The following is a 20172-nucleotide window of genomic DNA, read 5'->3' on the forward strand; positions in this document are numbered from 1 at the left end:
GGAAAAGCCAGTGAATCTGAGATGGGTCTGGTTAGGAGCATGGTGAACCTGGGCCTAAGCCTGGCCACCTCAGTGCCAGACTAAGGAATATGGACTTTCCTTGGGACTGGGAGCCACTGGACTTTGTTGGGGGTGGTGAAACCAGCCAGGCAGACCTGGAGGGTGGTGGTAGAAGAAGCTAGAAAAATCAACTACCAACTTAAGGGCCAGGTGGGTGTGTGTGCCCTGATGGCAGCAGGAGGGAGCCTCGGATGGAGTGTGAGCACCGGACTGGGAGCATAAAGTTGGCTTTAGGGAGATTAAGAGTTTCCAGGGTGGTCCAGAAGAGAGCGTTCTTCGGGCACAGGAACCAGGTTTTCTTTTCTGCATGTTTGTATTTCTGGAATGCAGTAAACATTCATTTATGTGTGTTGAGTGAATGTATGAATGAATGAATGAACGAATGGGATCTTTAGGGAGAGTGAGGTGGGGGGAGAGGGACGGTAACCCAGGATGTAAGCAGGCCTGGCCCAGGGTGGGAGACATGCTGTGGTCAGTAGGTTCCAGGCCTTACCCGGCCGCCTACTTGGGCTCCTTGGAGATTCAGAGGGGCCAGGCACTGAGCCTCACTTGGGCTGGCTTCGCAGGTCACGAATGGATCTGCCCGGCTCTCCGTCCCGCCAGGCCTGCTCCTCACAGCCGGCCCAGATGCTGTCAGTGGACACGGGTCACCCAGACCGGCAGGCCAGCGGCCGCATGGACGTGTCAGCCTCCGTGGAACAGGAGGCCCTTAGCAACGCCTTTCGCTCGGTGCCGCTGGCCGAGGAGGAGGACTTTGACAGCAAGGAGTGGGTTATCATTGACAAGGAGACAGAGCTCAAGGACTTTCCCCCGGGCGCCGAGCCCAGCACGTCGGGCACCACGGACGAGGAGCCCGAGGAGCTGCGGCCACTGCCAGAGGAGGGCGAGGAGCGGCGGAGGCCGGGGGCAGAGGCTGCCGTCAGGCCCCGGGGCCGAGGCATGCAGACGCTGGCTGAGGAGGACCCTCGGCTGACTCCCTTCCAGCCCCTCCCACCCCAGCTGAGCCAGGCGGAAGGCCGGTCAGAGATGTCACAGCCCCCCACGCCTGGCAGCCCTTCCCACTCGCCCCTGCACTCCGGACCTCGCCCTCGTCGGAGAGAGTCGGATCCCACCGGCCCGCAGAGACAGGTAAGGCTGGGCTTGCACCCCACTCCCTACCCCTGGATGCCCGTAGCTTTTGCCTGGAGTGCTCCCCACGTACTCCCTGTGTGCTCCATAGGGGCTACTGACGAAGCACCCAACAGTTGTAGGCTGTGATGAAAGTAGACAGGTGTAAGGGTACAAAACCATACTTGGGGGACAGTCGAAGCTTCCCAGGGGAAGCGCCCTCCACGTTCTGAGTTGAGTCTTGCATTATGAGCAGTGCCGTCAAGTGACAAAGCAGGAGAAAGGCCTCCCAGGCCAAGGGGACCGTGTGCTGATTACATGTTGCAGAGCAGGGGAGGTTGCCAAGGAGGTCTCTGGCCCCATCCCAGAGGGCCTTGGGGTGAAGCTAAAAGATTAGGGTTTGATCCTGAAGGCTTGGTAAACCACCCAAGGCTTTTAAACAGGGGTGTGAGGTGATCACATTGGTACTCTTAACTGATCCCTCTGGCTGCTGTATGAAAACGGATGAAAGGGCACAGAACTATGAGCAGGAAGGCCACGCAGCAGGCGCCTGCAGGAGAGTACCCTGATGGCTTGGACCAAGGCGGGGGACTCTGGATGCGGGGCAGGGTGGACAGGAGCAAGAGGTGTCCGGGAAAGGGTGGAGGTGCTGTGAGCAGGGGGTTCTTGGCCGATGACAGCAGTGCCGTCACTGAGCAGTTTTGAGGGACTGTGGAGAGACAAGGAGGTGATGCTGGAGGGCTCCAGGGCTGTGCCGCGTTCCACTCAGTCACCACACGTTAGGTGGCTCTGCAAAATGCCAGGGGGCAGGGGCAGGGGCAGTTCTGCTGCGTGCTCGGATTGGGAAGCCTAGCCTGGGAGTATGCAGGTGCCTCCAAGAAGGGCAGCTCCAGGCAGGGCTGTGTTCAGGCCCCACCCCCTCGTCTCTTGGAGAGAGCCTCTGAGCTGAGGTCCTTGGGGGTGTGCATCCTAGCTGTGCCCTGGACTCTGGAAAATTGAGGGCTCAGAAAGTGGGAACTCTGAGCCCTCACCCGGAGAGGTCCTAGCCAACCTGAGCTGGAGGCTCAGCCGGGGCAGGGTGTGGGGCCAGCAGACTGACCGTGTTGGGGACATTCTTCCCACCGGGGCAGCACCGGGAATGCAGGGGACGGAGCCACATCTGCCCGGCTCCCCTCTGATTTTTTCCTGCACTCATTCATTTGCTCAGTACCTAGTCCTTCTACACTTCCTGAGCTTCTAGCCTCTGCTGGGCACCAGAGGCCTCAAAGGTCATGTGGTCCCACCGGAAATGCAGAGTTGCAGAGGGAGACTGACCATTGGTGGCACAGGGTAGAGAGACAACCCAGAATCCAAGTCAGGAGGCTGAGGCTCTGGACCTGGGCTTTCTGCTGGTCGCCTTCTGGTGACTGCAGGCCACCTGGGTCTCAGAGAGGGAGCTGAGCTATCTGGGAGGTTTTCCTTACCTTCAGATTCCTTCCAGATCCTGGAAAATGTCCTTCCGCTGGGGGAGTCCTGCCAAGGAGGTAGGGAGAGAGAGTTGGGGAGATGGGCATGATCCTCCTGGAGAGTCTCAGTGTTTTGGGGTCAGGTTCTGCTTGTGCCGAGGGCAGGTGATGAGCTATAGGTATCTGGAGGGGGTGTTAGGTGTTTGCAGGCCTTGGTTCCCCCACAGCCCTAGCAGCGAAGTTGGTTAGCATTCTTCAGCTGTGTGTGTGTGTTGCCGTGTCTGCTTAGCTCAGGAGTGTACTTCGGGGCAGGTTGTGCACACAGTAGCATGTCTACTGGGCATGCAGTGGGTCTGCGGGAGCACAGAGAACCCCAGATGCGGGGATGGCAAAGCTGGAGGGGTGATAATAATCAGCGTAATGATCCCAGTGACAGCGACCAGAGCTGCACTGCTCTCAGCACCTCACGTATTTCATGCGTGTCTTCCTTAAAACAGTAACATAAATAAAGCAACCCCCTGCCCCGTCCCTTAAAAGATAACTGAGGCTGGGAAGAGCTAATCCTTTAGCCCAGGGTCACCAGGGTTCAAGAGGTAAAGCCAGGTGAGTGCTGTCTGAGGCCTGTGTGTTTAGGAGAGGAGCAAACACAGGCCAGAGAGAGCCTGAGTACAATGTATGTGGGCCGTGCACACATGTGTGTGCACCCACTGGCTGAGCCATGTCAGCAGGTGTGCCTTGGGCACAGCAGTGTGCACAGTGGCCTCTGTGCGTGTATGCACGTGCGCATGTGTGCGTGCATGTGTATGTGTGTGTGTGAGCACATGGCGGGGGGTGACACATTTTACCAGATATCTCAGTCCAGCACGGTATAGGTGAAGCAGAGACCCTCCTTGTCAAGGGCAGAGGAAGACGGAGAGTGGACTGGCTCACTTGTTCCTTCTTTCTTTGATCTGGAGGGAGTCCTGATCCAGCCTGTGTGGGGGCTCCGAAATCCGGCCGCACATGGAATCAGTTTGTGGACTCCCCACCCTGCCACCTGCCTGTGGGGAATTCCCTCCTAGATCTAGCTTGCCCTGCTCAGCGTCTGATGTGTGAGCTTCCTCCTAACAGTGATCCTTAAAGATATGAGCACCCGCAACGCTGTCACCTACCCACCGTGGGGAGCAGGGACAGGGATAATGTGGAACTAGGCGCAATTTTAGAGCATTTATTGTTCCTTGGTGTGAATGCCGTGATAATTTAAACTTTTTCTTTACATACACCTCACTTTCTTCTCCAAGGAATTTAAGGTGCAAATTTGAAGTGGCTAGAAAGCTAAGGCAGAGGGGAAAACAGCAGAGTGTGTGATTTGGGGGAAGGATGTTTGCCATCCTTTGCCGGTTGTCTCTGGCTGATAACACAGCAGGTCAGCATTCTCTGAGTACATGGACCTTTGCTTGGCAGCCGCTAGAGCATTTCTCTGCCATGTGCCGGGCAGCGTGCTGGGGCCTGGGAGGCCAGAGATGAACAAGGCTTCATGGTCCTGCCCCTTTTGGAGCTCATACTCCAGAGAGGTGGGGCGAGGATGCCAAGGTGTGGACATGGATGTTTATTGCCAAGGGCCATAGGTAGATAAGGGAGAACTCTTTGCTAGAATAGGGAGCCTGCCCGGGAAGCTGGGTGATCTCACTAAGGTAGTACTTCAGCTGGGCGTGGAAGGTGATTGAAGGGGCAGGAGCATTCTGGGATTAGGTCCCCCTGGAAGGTGACCAAACTCTGGCTGGGGTGTTAATCTCAAGCTACACACATGTGCTGTGAGAGGAGCTGTGTGCAGCTACTGAGACGCCTGTCTTTTGGATGGAGGGCCTTATACCCCTAATCCTCAGGGCAGCTGGGACCAGCTCAGAAGGATCCTAGACTTGGCCAAAGAGAAGCGGAAGGGAAAGCAGGGTGGGGGCAAAGACACTCCCATCAGAATGTTCTCTCTCCTCCCCTCTCTGGTGGAGGTTCCACGTTGGATTCCTCTGCCCCCATTTGACATCTACAAGGAGGACACTGGAGGTGAGTGTCCTGGGGCTGCTCCTCCTTTGGCTCTCTGGCAGCTGGCCCAGCCCATCCTCAGGCCCCACCGAAAGCTATTTAAACTGGTTTCAGTCACAGGAAGAGCTAGGGGTCAAGGTGGAAAAGGTCTGGTGACACCAAGCCAGCATTTCCATCCCCACAGGCCTGGGACACACAGGCCCACGTTCCCTTTTCCCCTCCAAGGGTAGGAGTGCAGGAGGGCACTGAGCTGTGGCTCAGCCAGCAGCTGGGGAAGGGACAGGGCGAAAGCCACTTTGGAGAAATGGTGGCAGTCTGCCCCTCCTCCTACCAGTGCCCTGTTCCTCTCCTCACTCTGAAGAGTGACTTAAAGGATAATCAGAAAGCTCACGTGACACAGCGTTTACTCCACCGCCGTCCAAAGCGCTGTGCACGTCCTAGCACCTAAGCCGAATGACAGCCTTAGGAAGTGGGAAGCATCGCCATCCGCATTGTACAGGGGAGGCAGCTGAGGCACGAGGAGTGACGTCACTTGCTTGAGGTCCCTCCCAGGTCGGGAGTGGGGGGATGCGAACAGGAGAAGCTGGGCTCCAGAGGCCTGTGCTGGCTGCCGTGGGGGCAGAGGGCGCAGGGAGTGAGGAGTACGGAGAACAGCTGGGGGACAGGTGGCAGGAGCAGCTGCAGAAGGGCCTTCCTGAGGGGGAGGATTCCTCTGCCCCAGGAAACTCCGGCCGGGCCGGGCTCAGGCAGCAAGGCTGCGCGGGGAGCTGAGTGGCCAAGGTCTCTGCAAGGAGGCGGCGGCGTGAGGAGGGCCGGCGAGGAGGAGGAGCGGCGGGAAGGGGGCTGGCGGCCTGCGCCGAGGTGCTGAGGCGGTCGGGGCGGTGCGCGCACCCCCCCCCCCGCCCCCGGCCGGGACGCCAGCGCCGCAGGGGCTGTGAGCGGTGGGTGGCCCCCGAGACGGAGCTGTCGAGTCTGTGCCTGACGCCTCTTTTCCCTCCACTCTCTTGGTCTCTTTCAGTTGGAGGAGGACAGACTCTCGGGGCACTCCCTCCCGCGGTACAGCCCTCTGCGACGACTGGCGTCCTCCGTGTTCTCCTCCTCCACGCTGGAGACCGAGCATTACCCTCACCCCGGCGGCGGCGGCTCCTCCGGTTCGCTCATTCAGCGCAGCCGCTCGGCGGAGAGCAGCCCCGTGCGGGCGCCCCACCGGCGCCACGCGCCCCTGGCCGCCGGCAACCACAGACTCGTGCCCTCGGTGCTCCGCATCTCGCGGTCCCAGCTGCAGCAGGTGTGGGCCCGCTTCACCCACAAGACCTAGGCTGGGCTCCCCCCCCTCCTGGAGGGGGCAGGCAGGGGGGGCGGGGCGCAGGCAGAGACCACGGTTCCTTCCCAGGACGCAATAACCACACACACACCCATCCCGCCCACCTCGCAATACAGCCCCTCTAACGTCGGCCCGGCCCGCCCCGCCGTACTGTAACGCCCCCGCCCCGCCCGCGGCTCCCTCGGCGGTGCCAGCCCCATGGTGCAGGGAGCGGTGGGGCCGTTGGTGCAGCGGCAGGGACAGGGCACAGACACTGGGCTGGAGCCACCAGTGCGTCCAGAGTCCAGTGGAAAGCAGGGCGTCGGAGACCCGGCTGGGTCAGGTCCGTCTAGCCCCGAGTTGATTCTGTTTAGTCTGCGATTCCTTGGCAGGGCGGGGGCAGGGCACTGGAGACTGCCTGGGGCGCCGTCGGTCTGCACGGGGCAAGGCTCGGGGCAAGGCACGGGGCAAGGCACGGGGCCCTGTGTCTGAGACGCGGGCCTGGCCAGCGGGGCTTGGGATTTGGTGCCGGGTGCCTCCATACTCAGTGACCGGGCGGGGGGTGGGGGGGTGGGGGGGGTGGGAAGCAGTCCTGTGACCCAGTGAGCCTTCCCCATGCCATTGTCACAGAGGACAGAGCCCCCACCTCCCACATCAGACCCAGTCTGGAGGCTGCTCTTCACCCAAGGCATGTGCCATCACCCCCTGCTGGGTTTGGTCACCTGGCCCAGCTCCTTAGGAGCTGAGGCTAGATGAGTGGGGGCCTGGCATCTGCCCCTCGGAAGAAGCTGGAGCCGAGGAGTGAGGGACCTGGTCTAGAAGCAGTGGCAGAGAGGATGGTTGTTAAGGACGAGGTAGCACCTGTGAGCTCAGGACAAATCCCAGACAGCAGCAGCCCCACAGGTGCCCCCTCTTAGAGGCGGACTCCTTCCTGTAGGTGCTCAGCCAGGCTGGTTGGCCCCCAGGCGCCATGGTGAAGACAGAGCACAGGGTAGGTGCATCAGCCGGGGACATGGAGCTGGCTGGAGGGTCAGGATGCCAGATTGCTATGTCCTTTCTGCTCATTTCTTAGCCCCCAACATGTCACCACAGGGACCTCCAAGGTTCCCTTTCCTCATTCCTGCCCTTGACAGCCAGCACCTGTTTCCCTGGGCAATGGAGTAGTGGTGAAGAGGTGAAGAGGGTGCCAGGAAGGGTAGTGCCTATACAGAAAGGGTAGGAAGGGATGAGACCCGAAGGTTTGCAAAATATTTATTGCATTGAGACTGCATCTGTGTATATGCTTGTGTGCATGCATGTATGCTTGTGAGTACGAGTGTGCTTATATATGAGCACTTGTGCATGTGGCAGGGTGCCCATGGATAGATGCTCAGGCTGTGCACTGCACAAATCCAGAGAGTACCATTTACATGGACCCTAGTGTGAATGACACCACTGAATCTGCAGTGTTGCAGTCCTATGTGTGGAGGCGTGTGTGAAGGTGCAGTGTGTGTGTCAGAGAGTCAGAAAAATATTTGTGCAGTCCTTGGTAGTTTCCTATGTACCTAGTCTCATCCTGGCTCCTCTCTCTACCCTCTTTGCCCCCTTCACTTCTTCCTTCCCAACTCAACTCCCTCAACTCCCCAGCTATCTCTGGCTGGAGTAGAGGCCTCAGGGTCCTTACCCCAGCTTGGGGATGTCCTAAGTGAGTGGGCAGTGCTGTTCGGCTGAAGTGTCCTCAGGGACGGCTGGCACTGTGTATAGCTCATTCACCTCAGCTATGCCCACACCCACTATATTTTTTTCTCAAAATCTGTTCTTTGTTGAAGATGTCTGGGCCAAGAGCCCCTTCCTCATCTAGGAATGAAAGCCAGACTCATGCCCTAGGACTTGTGCCTCACCCTCATGCACCATATCCTAGCTGCTCACTTTTGAACCTCCCCAAGTCCAAGCCTCTGTTGCCCTCCAGTCTGTTTTGGGGTGGCTCTGTACCCTGCTATGGCAGAGGGTAGAGGAGGGGCCAGGGTAGAACCCTTGAAAAGAAAGGACAGAAAACACAAAGCACAAAGGTTAGGGGGTGGGATGAACAGTAGCCCCACTCCCGCCTTCCGGCACTGCCCCCTGCCCTCCCCCTCTACCCTCCAGCCCTCTTCCCCATCCTCCCCAGCTAGTGGCAGAGGGTGAAGTGAAAGGGAGTCTGTCCACCAGCAGCTCCAAAAGTCAGCAGCCGTGGGGGAAGGCCCATACTATCCGGGGTTAGATGAAACCAAGCACTCTGTTATCCGGCATTCCCTTCCAGAGGGTTCCATTACCTGAGCACAGCTCCCAACTCAATGACCTGAGGTACTCCCTGAGGTACTCTAAGATCCCAAAGTGCCTTGTGACTTATCAAAGATGATGGCACTAGCTTCAGCCTCGTTTTAGCATTAAATACATGTTTCTGTTTCCAAAGCCTTTGGAGGTAGGGAATCCTATTAAGCATTCCAAAGGTAGCTGAATTTTCACAGACACACACACACACACACACACACACACACAAAACTGATACCTGTGGGAGAGGATGTGACCTCTAAAGTATGATCATAGCTCAAACATTTTGTCCTTTGAGGGATATCCTCTTGCATACCCTCTCTGGTGGCAGGGAGAGCATCTTGTGAGCTATAAAGCTCAGAGCCAACAGGAGTGATCTTGATAACATGATTATCTTTTGATGGTGGCTCTGATTTCTGGAAATAGTGAAGGCCATTTGAAGCCACGTGTGTTGGGTCAAGTTCATGTGCAGCTCGGCAGAGCCATGTCTGGTTTGGAGTTGAGTTCCTTGTCTCTAGGTCCCAGGCTTCGTAGGAAAGTTGTGAGTCTGCAGTGTTGTGGAGCTCTTTCTCCGTAGGGTTTCCCAAAGAGGAAGTCAGAATGTTTCAAGAAACAATTCCCTGCTGGGGGAAAGTGCCCAGCCTCCCCAGGGTCAGCTTTGAAAAGAGGCAGCACTCCTTGCTGTACTTTGAAAATGGTGTTTTTGTACTTTATAGTCACGCCCTGCATATAGTGATGGCTTCCAATTATTAATCTTTTTATTTTATTAAACGGTCACTGGCATACAGTGCAGAGTATGTGCCAGGCAGTGATCTAAGCACTTTACAAAATTAACTCATTTAATCCTCATAATAGCCTAGGAGGTCGATCCCAGTATTATCTGCATTTAATGGATTAATCAGAATGTTTAATTTACAAAAACATAAAAACACCTGCCAATGCCGAATAACTGAGGTCTTGTTTTTGATGGGAGTTTTAGAGCATTTTAGTCTGCATAGTGATGTATTTACTGTCCTTTCTGCTTGGCCCCTCCTCTCTCCAAGAGGAAGGGAGTTGTCTGTGAGCCAGACTTCCCCGCCTTCTCCATTCCCACCTCGGTGGGGGATGGTGTGTGTGTGTGGGGTCACTCCAGAGTTGGTTGGGGTGGCCTACTCTCTCTCTCCAGAGACACCACCCTCTCCGTCCCACAAATCCAAGCATCCCAAAGCAGCTCTGGAGAGTCAGCAAGTGGAGTAAGAGCTACAGTGAGAAGGCAGGTGCTCAGAATCATGACCTTGAGGTAGTGGGGGAGTCCTAGGCTTCAGGCTCACAGATGGGGCAGGCACGGGCATTGGTGAGCACTGGCCATGGGGATTTGAGTGTCAACAACTCACACCTCAACAGGGGCCAAGCTGTGTCAAAGAGTAGCCAGGTTTGGGGACTGTGGAAAATGGGAGACACACTCCTCCCATCCTCAGCTCAGCTAACTATTGCCACAATCTTCCAATTTTTCTGTGAAATCATCCAATTTTTAATTATTGGCATCAAATTTTAAAAAACAATTTTTTTAAAGAAAGAATCACTGTGAGCCAAACAAAACTGGTTGGAGGGCAGAGACTTGAACTCAGTTTGCAACCTCTGTGAGCCTGAGGACTCCCCACCCCCTTCAGTCCAAGGCTGCAGCACTTTAAGGGGGGGTGGTGTTCTTTCTAGGAACTCAAATCAGGTGGGCTTCTTAGAGGAGGAGGCTCACGGCCAGTGGCGCTGTGTGGTGTGTGTTGTGTGTACATGTCGGTGACCTCATGGTTTGTGTGCCTGAATGTGTTTGTGGGCCAGTGGACTTGTTTGTGATCAGTAGGGTCCCCCTCAGTACTTTTTCTGATGGCGCAGGACCCTGGGTCAGTGAAAAACACTCTAGTGAATTCTCAGTGATGAATAGACATCCCCACGCATTCGAGGCAGCTTGTGTCACAGCAATAACCACTCAACACTCACCCCAACCACTAGCATCCTGAACCCATCAGTCTCCCTCCGGGTTTCCAGTTTTGGGGAAAATGGGCTGAGCCTTGCCCACCATGAGGGGGAATGATGGCACCTCTGAGCCATGCTGGTATGTTAACTTTTGCTTCCCTAGCCAAGAGGGGTGGGCAGACCCCTTCGATCCCAGGAAAAGTTAGGGGCCCTTTCTGTAGAGGGTCCCAGGACTCTCCTTTTCTCTCCTCTGCCCTGCCTCGGTCCCTTTTTCTGGGGAGGGGTGGTGCTGTCTGTTCAGGCAGTGGTGGAGGGAGCTTGGGCCACTGGATGGCAGAGGAGCTGCAGCAAATGTGTCTATATGGAGTGGCCGGGGGACACTGTGTGGGCCCCTGGCTGTGGCAAAACCGAATATCCTCTGCCGTCTTTGGGTTGATTTGGTACCTGAGGATGGACGCATAGACCCTAAGGAGGGCCTGCCCATCACCCCACCTACCCCAAACTCCACTGAGGCTCCAGCCCAAGGGCAGGACTCAGCCCACCCCCATAGGCAGTCCTTGGTAACAAGGAGTGTGGCAAATCATTCTCCTTAAGTTGGGGGACATGTCCCCAAAGTTGGCATTATTCTCATTAAGGACAGAGGTGTCCCCTGGGACTTGTGGGTCAGCCTCCGAAAATTTTAAAGCATCCTTCTCCCTAAGGGAGAGGCTCTCAGCCTGAGGACCACATCCCTCAAATATCCCCAATGGTTCCCCGAACCACCCAATGGGCTTCCCAGCTCAGGACGCCCCGGAGCCTGAGTGGACCCCTCCCCCCAAGTAGAGTTGAGAAACAGTGGGGGGAGGGGCAATGAAGCCAAAGGACTCTGGGAACCCCCCCTAGACCGCGCCTTCCACTTGGCTCCGCCGCCCACAGTCCCACCACTTACCCTCCCTTCTACCTGCACAGGCTTTGCGGGTGCGGGGGTGGTGAGGTGGGGTTCACCTTGCCACGACTAACTGGCCCTCACACGCGCACACACATGCACACGCACGCCCCATCGCTGCGCGCCCATTTCATCCACTCTCCGGACAGCAAACTAGCAGCCCCCGGCCGGGAGAGCACCAGGGTCGCGCTTCCGGGCACCTCCCGCAGGTTTAGAGCTCTACTGCAGCAGGACCCCGAGCGCCGCTCCCGCCCCGCTCCCGCCCCCCACGCCGGCACCCGCGGCCCGCGCGCCTCGAATGTACGGTCCGTCTTTTTCACTAGCTGCTACGCGCGCGACCGGGGTACCGGCCGGCCCCGGGCCCCGCCCCCCGCCCCGCCCCGCGCGCCCCCGGGGACCTGAGCCCCACCCCCCGCGGAGCTGCCTGCTGCTAAAGTACCCCCGCCCCCGGGGAGCCCTCCCTGCCGCCCCGCACTCGCGCCCACTCGGTTTGCTTTCCCCCGCCGGCTCGCGGCCGCTGGCCCCCGGCCCCGGGGCGGGGGGGCTCGCCCCTCAGTGCTTCCAGGGCTGGGGTGCAGACGAGGGGCTGGGAGGGGGAGCTGGGTTCTCCCGGCTCCAAGGGCCCCCGTCGCCCCACCCCCGATCCCTGTTACCTCGCCGCCCACAGCCTCCCCTGCCCCTCAAAATTGGCCTTGCAATTGGATGCCAAAGAGCCCAGAGTTGAGGGGGGAGCCAAGCTTTGAGCCTCGGTCTCTCAGAGCCACCCGACACCCCCTTTTTGCCCGCGCCTCCACGCCCGTGTCTCCTGTGCCCCACCCCGCTCCACGACTAAGGGCCCTGGGGGGGTCCCACACATGCCCCCACTTCCAGCTGTTCTCCCTCCCCACCCCGAAAATAAATCTCAGGGACCAACATCTGCTTCCTTTGCACTTGCTCCGTCGACCCCCCCCCATTGGAGAGGCTTCCGCGGGGGAGCAGACGGGGTGGGGGGCCCTTACGTTTGACAGTATTTAGCAAGGAGAGGGTGGCCCCTGCCCCCTGAGAGTGGGACTGATGGGAGGGGGAAGCTCAGCCCCGGGCCCAGCTGAGCCCCTTCCTTCCAGGGACCCGAGGATCCCCTCCCAGCGTCGGGAGACGCTTCCTAATCGCGGTGGGGAGAGGAGCGAGGGATGGGAAGGGGGTTGGGGAGAGGACCCTTCCGGAAGTCCCGAATTCCAGCCAGTTTATTCCTAAGCCTCCCCCTCCCATTATACCCCCCCTTTTGTACTGCAATAATACTGTATTATAAGCTTGCACTATTCCCCGACCCCGGCCAGCATAAGCATGCACGAAAAACTCAAAACCACACACACACACACACAGGAAGATGGGACGCTTTTTTTTTCCCTTTCTCTCTCCGGGGTGCGTCCTCAGTGTACATAGCGGCGTCGGGGGGCTCTGGGCCCGGGTGGAAAAGCATGCACTGAGCCCCCGCCCCTAGACTGCGAGTACTGTACAAATCCAACACTTGAAACCGACACGCACACGCGCGGCGCCGCCACGGGGGTGGGACACGGACACGCACTCACGCGCACACGGCCGCGCACGGGTGGGGGTGGGGGGCGCCCCACCATCACGCGTCGCTGTGCGAGGGATCTTGTGCCTTTTTAAGTCCCTGTATGTTAATGCAGACAATCCGGAGAGCTTGTGTACTACCAAATCCTGATTAAAGACGCCTTCCAGGAAACTGCGCCTCGCCTGCTTTCTTTTCATCATCCTTTCTAACCCACCACTGGATGCAGACCCCAACTCTGGGGTGCCAGGCTGGGCAAAAGGCAGGGCCTAGTTTTGCTGATTCTGGAATGGGGGTGGGGTAGGGGGTGGAATTCCAGGTTAATGGATCCAACCCTACCATCCCTAAGACAAGGATGAGTGGTGCCTGGGAGGGGAACCGTAGGAGGTTTCCTCCTAGTTAGACTCCAGTAACCTTTCACCCAGAAGAAGGTTTTGGGGATGGACCCTGGTCTCTGGGGACCCACTCCACATTGTCAACTTGCAGGAGGAGGGATGGGAAGTAGGAGGTTGAGCAGTTAGATCTGTTCTCTGTGAATCAGTTGATGGAAGCCAATTCTGGTGTGTGTGTGTGTGTGTGTGTGTGTGTGTGTGTGTGTGTGTGTGTGTGTAAGCCAGAAAGCCCTGTGAAAGGACCTGGGAGCCTTTCCCTGCCCCTCTGCTCTGATGGGGGATCTCAGATAACTCTGGCCTGGGGGATAGTGGTCTGTCCAGGGGGATCAGTGAGAGAGTGGATTGTACAAAGCCTGGGGGTGGGGATGGGTGGGGAGAGAATATGGGTTGAGGTCCATGAGAGGAGTGGGACAGGAAGGAGAGGATTACAGAGACTTTGGGTCCTGCAGAGAGAGAAGGTGTAAGAGCGGAGGAGGCTCTCCCTCCTTCTCTGTGTCCCGGACCCTAGTCCATGGGGCCACACTTCACTCCTTGGAGCCTAGAGCAAGTATGGGGGCCGCTAGAGGGCAAGCTATGGATGCATTTCTTCACACACACACACACACACACACACACACACACACACACACACATACCCAGGAGCACTTAGAATGTCCCCATACTGTCAGCTCCTAGCCCTGGGACAGGCAAGGATGGGCTGGGGACACAGATCTGAGAGTCAAGAGTGCGAAGATATGTATAGATGTAGGGTAGGCAACCACCTCAGGTCATCTTACCCCTTCCACCCAGATGAATGTCCACAGCTAGTGTGCTCAGGCAGGTGGCACTTTGGGGTGTGGGGTGGAGGAGCCAAGGGGAGGGCTCCTGGCTTGGCAGATATGGTTTGAGAGCAGAGACCCAGACAGATAGACAGGTGAGAAACTGGGAAAGGCGGTGGTGGGCAGAGGGGGCTGCACTGCTTCCTTCTCATATCCAGTTTTCAGGGGGGGCAATTATGGCAATCGGGTTCCCCTGAGGAGGAGGAGAGGTGGGAAGTGTGCCTGGGGTGGCTGCTAAGGGAGGGGGGGCACTGCTGTGAGAGGATTGCTGGGGAGCGAGAAGGTGTCAGGGCCCAGCCTCTGGCTTTGATCACTCAGCAGCCCCCCTTCTCTGGCCTTGGGACTGTGGGCTGAAGTGCAGTGTGCAGGGTCTGGGCTTGGCCAGGGTCCAAGCAGGAGAGCTGCTCTCTGTACTCTGTCTGGAGAGTGGGGTAACCTGTCCCTGGTGTCCCGTGTCGCTGGTATCAGACAAGTCAAGGCTGAAGAGAGTCCAGTTTTGATGACAGGGAGGGATCAGAGGCTGCTCCATCCACCTCCTTCCACTTTTCCTGTTCACTGGAGTAAACATGGACTTGGCTGGGCTCTGAAGCCTTTGGGTCTGGGCTCAGTGGAGGCCAGGGGAGGGCGAGGGCTTTCATTCTCTCTGAGGGTCTCAGCTCCAGTGGCCTGCCTCCCCTCCTCCACGATTCACCCTTACCACATCCGCCTTTCATGAAACTCCATCAGAATCACCGGGGAGCTTTAAAACAGAGAGATGTGGCTGGGCCAGCTGGACAGGAGGGAGACATGACCTACAGAATCTGGGAGGCGGTGAGTAGGACTCAGGGTTCTGTAGGTTTAAAAAACACCCCCAGATAAAACTGTGCCAAGCCAACTGGAGAACCACAATAAGCAAATTAGAATCATGAAGGGTCGCTTGTCTTGGGAAGGGAGTAGGAAGGTGTGAGATCCCCAGGCCCTGATTTTCCCTTGTTTTTTTTTTTTTTTTTTAATTTTTATTTATTTATGATAGGCACACAGTGAGAGGGAGAGAGGCAGAGACACAGGCAGAGGGAGAAGCAGGCTCCATGCACCGGGAGCCCGACGTGGGATTCGATCCTGGGTCTCCAGGATCGCGCCCTGGGCCAAAGGCAGGCGCTAAACCGCTGCGCCACCCAGGGATCCCTGATTTTCCCTTGTTGACACCCAGTACACTTGTTGCCCTCTGAGCTGAAATGGGAGAGTGTCACTGCTGTCCTCCTCCCATGGGGTCTGCAAGCCTACAGGGCCAAGCATGCAGAGGTGGCCTAAGGTCTAATGATCACTGGTGGAATGAACAAGTACAGGACGGCATGGTCAAATGGATGAATATTCTCTGAGCTCAGGCATTCAGGAGAGGCTGGAAGAGTGTGAAGGACTTGCCATTCTCTGAGGAGGGAGAAACTTGAGCCCAGGCCTGCCCTCCCCAGCAAGAAGCCAAATGGGGAGTGGTGGAGGTATTCTGAAATGGAAAACCCAGCATGAAAAATAAATAAATAAATAACCAGCATGTCCAGATGCCCATGGGCTGGTCAGTGATCCTTGAAGAAAGCTGTCCCCACTCTGAGGTTTGTGGCTCTTCCTGCTATAAGGCAGAGGGTCTCAGCTTTCCCTGCATGGGAGGGTGGGAGGCCAGTGAGGCGATGGAAAGAGTTAGGGGCTCTGGGCCACCTGGTCGATATGCTTTGTGAAGTGGGTGTGCTGGTGCCCCTCTCCAGGCCTGTTTCCTAATCTGACATTGTCACTGATGCCTGATTTCAGTTCTCAGTGTCCGTCCCTCCCATGTAACAGAAGGTGAGAGCAGGATGCCTGGGTGGCTCGGCGGTTGATTGTCTGCCTTCAGATCCCGGGGTCCTGGGATAGAGTCCTACACTGGGTTCCCTGTGGGGAGCCTGCTTCTCCCTCTGCCTATGTCTCTGCTTCTCTCGAATAAATAAATAAAGTCTTAAAAGAAACAAAAACAAAACAAAAAAAAAAGAAACAAAACACAACAGAAGGGAGGGCTTTGAGATGGAAGGAGAGAGGGTTCCAGATATGATCATCTAACATGGACACTGTGAGTGGAGGGTCTGTCCTATGGATGGGGCTTTTCTTTTCTTTTCTTTTCTTTCTTTTTTTTTTTTTTAAAGATTCTATTTATTTATTCATGAGAGACACACACACACAGAGAGGCAGAGACACAGGCAGAGGAAGAAGCAGGTTCCATGCAGGGAGCCTGACATGGGACTCCATCCCGGGATTCTAGGATCATGCCCTGGGCTGAAGGCGGCGCTAAACCGCTGAGCCACCCAGGCTGGCCGGATGGGGCTTTTCTAAAGAGATCCAGGGCCTGGCCAGAGGAAAAGGAAATTCTGCTAGGGATGCTTAAAGTGTTAGAGATAGGCCAGGGCAAATAGGCAGAGGTGCTGCTGGGTGGGATGCATCTGGTGATGGGTGAACGAGTTCTGAGCTGGACAGGAGGGGGACATGATCAGAGCTCTGTGTCTGTCTGTAGGGTCCCCAGCATCTATGCCATGGGCGTACCTCGGGATCTCACAGCACCCCCTCCACCTCTGCCCAGTCATCTTTCGCCTTACTGTTGGTAACTAAGCACGGCAGAGGGCCCCAGCACAAGACCTGGCACAGAACTAGGGCTTAATGTTTGCTGAATGAATGAATCCATGAAGAATGAGAATGGTGTAGAAAAAGAAAACAATTGCTGGGGACTTCTGGCCTAGATGTGAAGAAGACAATGTTCTAAGAAGTCCCCTGCCTGGCTTAGACAGGGTGGGCAAGGGTCCTGTCTGGGGTCTCATGCTATCCCATTTTGCAACCCCCCTTATCACGTCCTCATGGATGGTCTGATTATGAGAAAGGTTATGGCAGTTAAGGAGGGGAGAAGTCACAGCCTTGGGCAGATCCTCAGCATCGGGATTCCTGCCTTCGCCTCTACCAGCCTTTGGGCTATTTTGCACAGGCACCTCAGCTGGGAGAGCCCTTTATCTTCTTGCCACCCTATCTCCCATAGGTGTGGCACCCAGGCATAGCTGGGGTTGGAGGGAGGCAGTGATGTCCAAACCAGAGGAGCAGGGAAGGTGGCAGGAGGCGGGGGTGGGAGGGAGCTGATGTGTATTGAGCTACTGCTCTATGCTAGACCCATTGCTTACCTGACCTCATTTATGATCACAACCTTTGTGGAGTATGCATTATCCCAATTTCATTTCCTTTTTGGTCAAATGTAGGTTTTTTAAATTTATTTTTTAAATTTTTTAATTTTTTAAAAATATTTTATTTATTCGAGAGAGAGAGAGAGAGGCAGAGACACAGGCAGAGGGAGAAACAGGCTCCATGCAGGGAACCCGATGCGGGACTCAATCCCAGGACTCCAGTATCATGCCCTGGGCCAAAGGCAGGCCCCAAACCACTGAACCACCCAGGTGTTCCAGTTTTTTTTTTTTTTAATTTAAATGCAATTAATTAACACATCGTGTATTATTAGTTTTAGAAGTACAGTTCAGCAATTCATCAGTTGTATATAACATCCAATGCTCGTCCTATCACGTGCCAGGGTCCATCACCCAGTTATCCCATCCCCCACTATATTCCCTCAGTTTGTTTCCTAGAGTTTTTTTTTTTTTTTTAAGATTTTATTTCTTTATTCCTGAGAGACACAGAGAGAAGCAGAGACAGAGACAGAGGGAGAAGCAGGTTCCCCACAGGGAGCCTAATGTGGGACTAGATCCTTGACCCAGATCATACCCTGAGCCAAAAACAGATGCCCAACCGCTGAGCCACCCAGGTGTCCCTTGTTTCCTAGAGTTAAGAGTATCTCATGGTTTGTGTCCCTTTCTGATTTTGTCTTATTTTCTTTTTCCTTCCCTTCCTCTATGATCCTCTGTGTTGTTTCTTAAATTCCACATAGGAGATCATATGATTATTGCTTTTCTCCGATTTATTTCACTCAGCATGGCATCCTCTAGTTCCAACTGAATCATTGCCAACCAATTTCATTTTCTAATAGAGAGACTGCACACTTTGTGAAAACAAGGACCATATCTGTCTCAGTCAATACATGATCCACAGATTCACAGCCTCCCCCACGGTGGCCAGGACAATAGACATTCCAGGACTTCTTCAGGAAGGGAGGGAAGAAAGAAAGAAGAAAGAAGAAGAAAAAAAGAAAGAAAGAAAGAAGAAAGAAAGAAAGAAAAAGAAAGAAAGAAAGAAAGAAAGAAAGAAAGAAAGAAAGAAAGAAAGAAAGAGGGGGAAGGGAGGGAGAGAGGGAGGGAGGAAGGAAGGAAGGAGGAAGGAAGGAGGAAGGAAGGAAGGAAAGAAGGAAGGAAGGAAGGAAGGAAGGAAGGAAGGAAGGAAGGAAGGAAGGAAGATCCTCAAGGGGCTCAGTGAAGTGTCTCTAAGGGACAGATGTGGGGGAACAAGTAGAAAGGAGGGTGATGACACCTGCTTGGCAGATGAACAGGAAGGTTTTTTTGGAAGATTGGTTGAGGGATCCCTGGGTGGCTCAGTGGTTTAGCGTCTGCCTTTGGCCCAGGGCCTGATCCTGGAGTCCCGGGATCGAGTCCCACATCGGGCTCCCTCCATGGAGTCTGCTTCTCCCTCTGCCTGTGTCTCTGCCTCTCTTTCTCTGTGTCTCTCATGAATAAATAAATAAAATCTTAAAAAAAAAAAAAAAAAGGAAGGCTGGTTGAAAAAAAAGGAAGGCTGGTTAGACAGGAAGGAGCTCAGTCTCAGAGGAAGGATAGGTATGTATTATGTGAGTAGAGTGAATGACAGGGACCCCAGGCGGAGGAAACTGCCAGAGGGAAAGACAGGAGTGGGAGAAGCATAATCCATTTAGGGAACTACTGGTGGTAGCATCAGCATGGCTAGAGCACAAGGCAGGGATCCAAGGGAGTTGTTAGAAGTGAGGTTAGAGGAGGAGGTAGGAGCCAGCCCATGGGGGTGGGGCAGCGTTGTTATGTGCCAAGCCAAGAACTGGAACTGTCCCCTGAGGACTGTGGGGCTACTCTGGGTTTCTGTATGTTTGAAGCAAATAGGATCAGATTTAAGTTTCAGGAAGATCACTCTAGCAGCTGTAGGGAGGAGAAATGGGCAGAGCTGGCAAAAGAACACAGGCCAATGGCTGGGGAACCCCCAGGCAGGTTAGGGCTGTGCCCCTGGGGCTGAGGCAGCTGACACAGATGTTTAGGAAGAATACTTGGCAGGACTCCCTGCAAGTCTAGATGGCACCTGAAAGTGTTGGAGGTGTCAGATCTCTGGGCTGGATGGGCTGTGTTTTGGAAGATAAGGCCCAGCATGTTCAAAAAGGCCAACAAAGCACTGACCACCTTCACCACCATCTCCACCTGAAACAAAAACGTGTCAGCGCTGATGGGGCCTGGTGCACTAGGGGTGCCTGGAGATGTGCATGTATTTGCGTGTGCACTTGCACGTGTGTGTGCATGAGTGTGTTCACTAGGGCAGAGCTAGACAAGATGCGAGCACTGAGGTCCTGAACACAGTGGGCAGGCCTTTCTAGTCTGGAAGGAAGGAGGCTAAGGGGAGATGTGGCAGGAGTCTAGATAACCAAGAACAGGCCATCATATGCCAAGGGCTCTGCCCAAAGCTTCAAAAGGGAAAACTTACTCAGTGGAAAGAAACTGCCCTTTATAAGCTAGCTGTGAGTTCCTGGAGGAAGTGTGGACTCAAAATACACCTGTAGAGGGCTGGACAGTTCCTGACTGACAGGCCAGGACAGGGGAGGAGGGAAGGGGGTGCTGGGGCTCCAGGGGCCCAGCCTGCATGTTGGGGTGCAGAGGACAGGTGAACTCTGCTCTGGTCCTACACAGGCCCTGACGGCCCTGGTGGCCAACTCCCTGGCTGCAGAGAAACTGTGTTCTATGAGGAGGCAATGAGGGCTGACCCAGACACCTGCTGCTTCTTCCTGGACCTGGTTTCCTCCTCTGTCAAAGGGAGAGTTGATCTACATGGTGTCTATGATGTCTTACAGCTGTCATTGTCTACTATTGACTGGACTAGAGCTGGTTCTGGGTTTTGGAGGAAAAGAGATGAGTGAGGGAGATGGGAGACAGGAGACAGAGAGACTGCCAGGATCAGGGCCAGGGGCCTCACGGGAATAGGGGCATGCACACAATCCTTCATGAGAGATGAGCACTCACTAGGTGCCGGGGACCATTCTAGGCCTTGGGGGATAGAGCAATGAACAGAACAGATCCAATGTGCCCCCTCATGGAGCACACACTGTGGTGCACACGCCTAGGCAAGTGGGCTTCCCAGCTTGTGGGTGAAGTCCAGGGC

At 55.5% G+C, this 20172-nt stretch overlaps 1 protein-coding gene across 1 annotated transcript in view; it reads left to right on the top strand.

Annotated features, from left to right (window-relative positions):
• TTBK1 (tau tubulin kinase 1) overlaps nucleotides 1–20172 on the top strand; it is a 39276-nt gene that overhangs the window by 16431 nt on the left and 2673 nt on the right. The window contains exon 13 of the mRNA XM_055330388.1: nucleotides 627–1188. Coding sequence (XP_055186363.1) covers nucleotides 627–1188 — 562 coding nt within the window. The remainder of the gene's footprint in view (nucleotides 1–626; nucleotides 1189–20172) is intronic.

The sequence above is a fragment of the Nyctereutes procyonoides genome, unplaced genomic scaffold, assembly GCF_905146905.1.
Source record: "Nyctereutes procyonoides isolate TBG_1078 unplaced genomic scaffold, NYPRO_anot_genome, whole genome shotgun sequence".
Classification (NCBI taxonomy): Eukaryota; Metazoa; Chordata; class Mammalia; order Carnivora; family Canidae; genus Nyctereutes; species Nyctereutes procyonoides.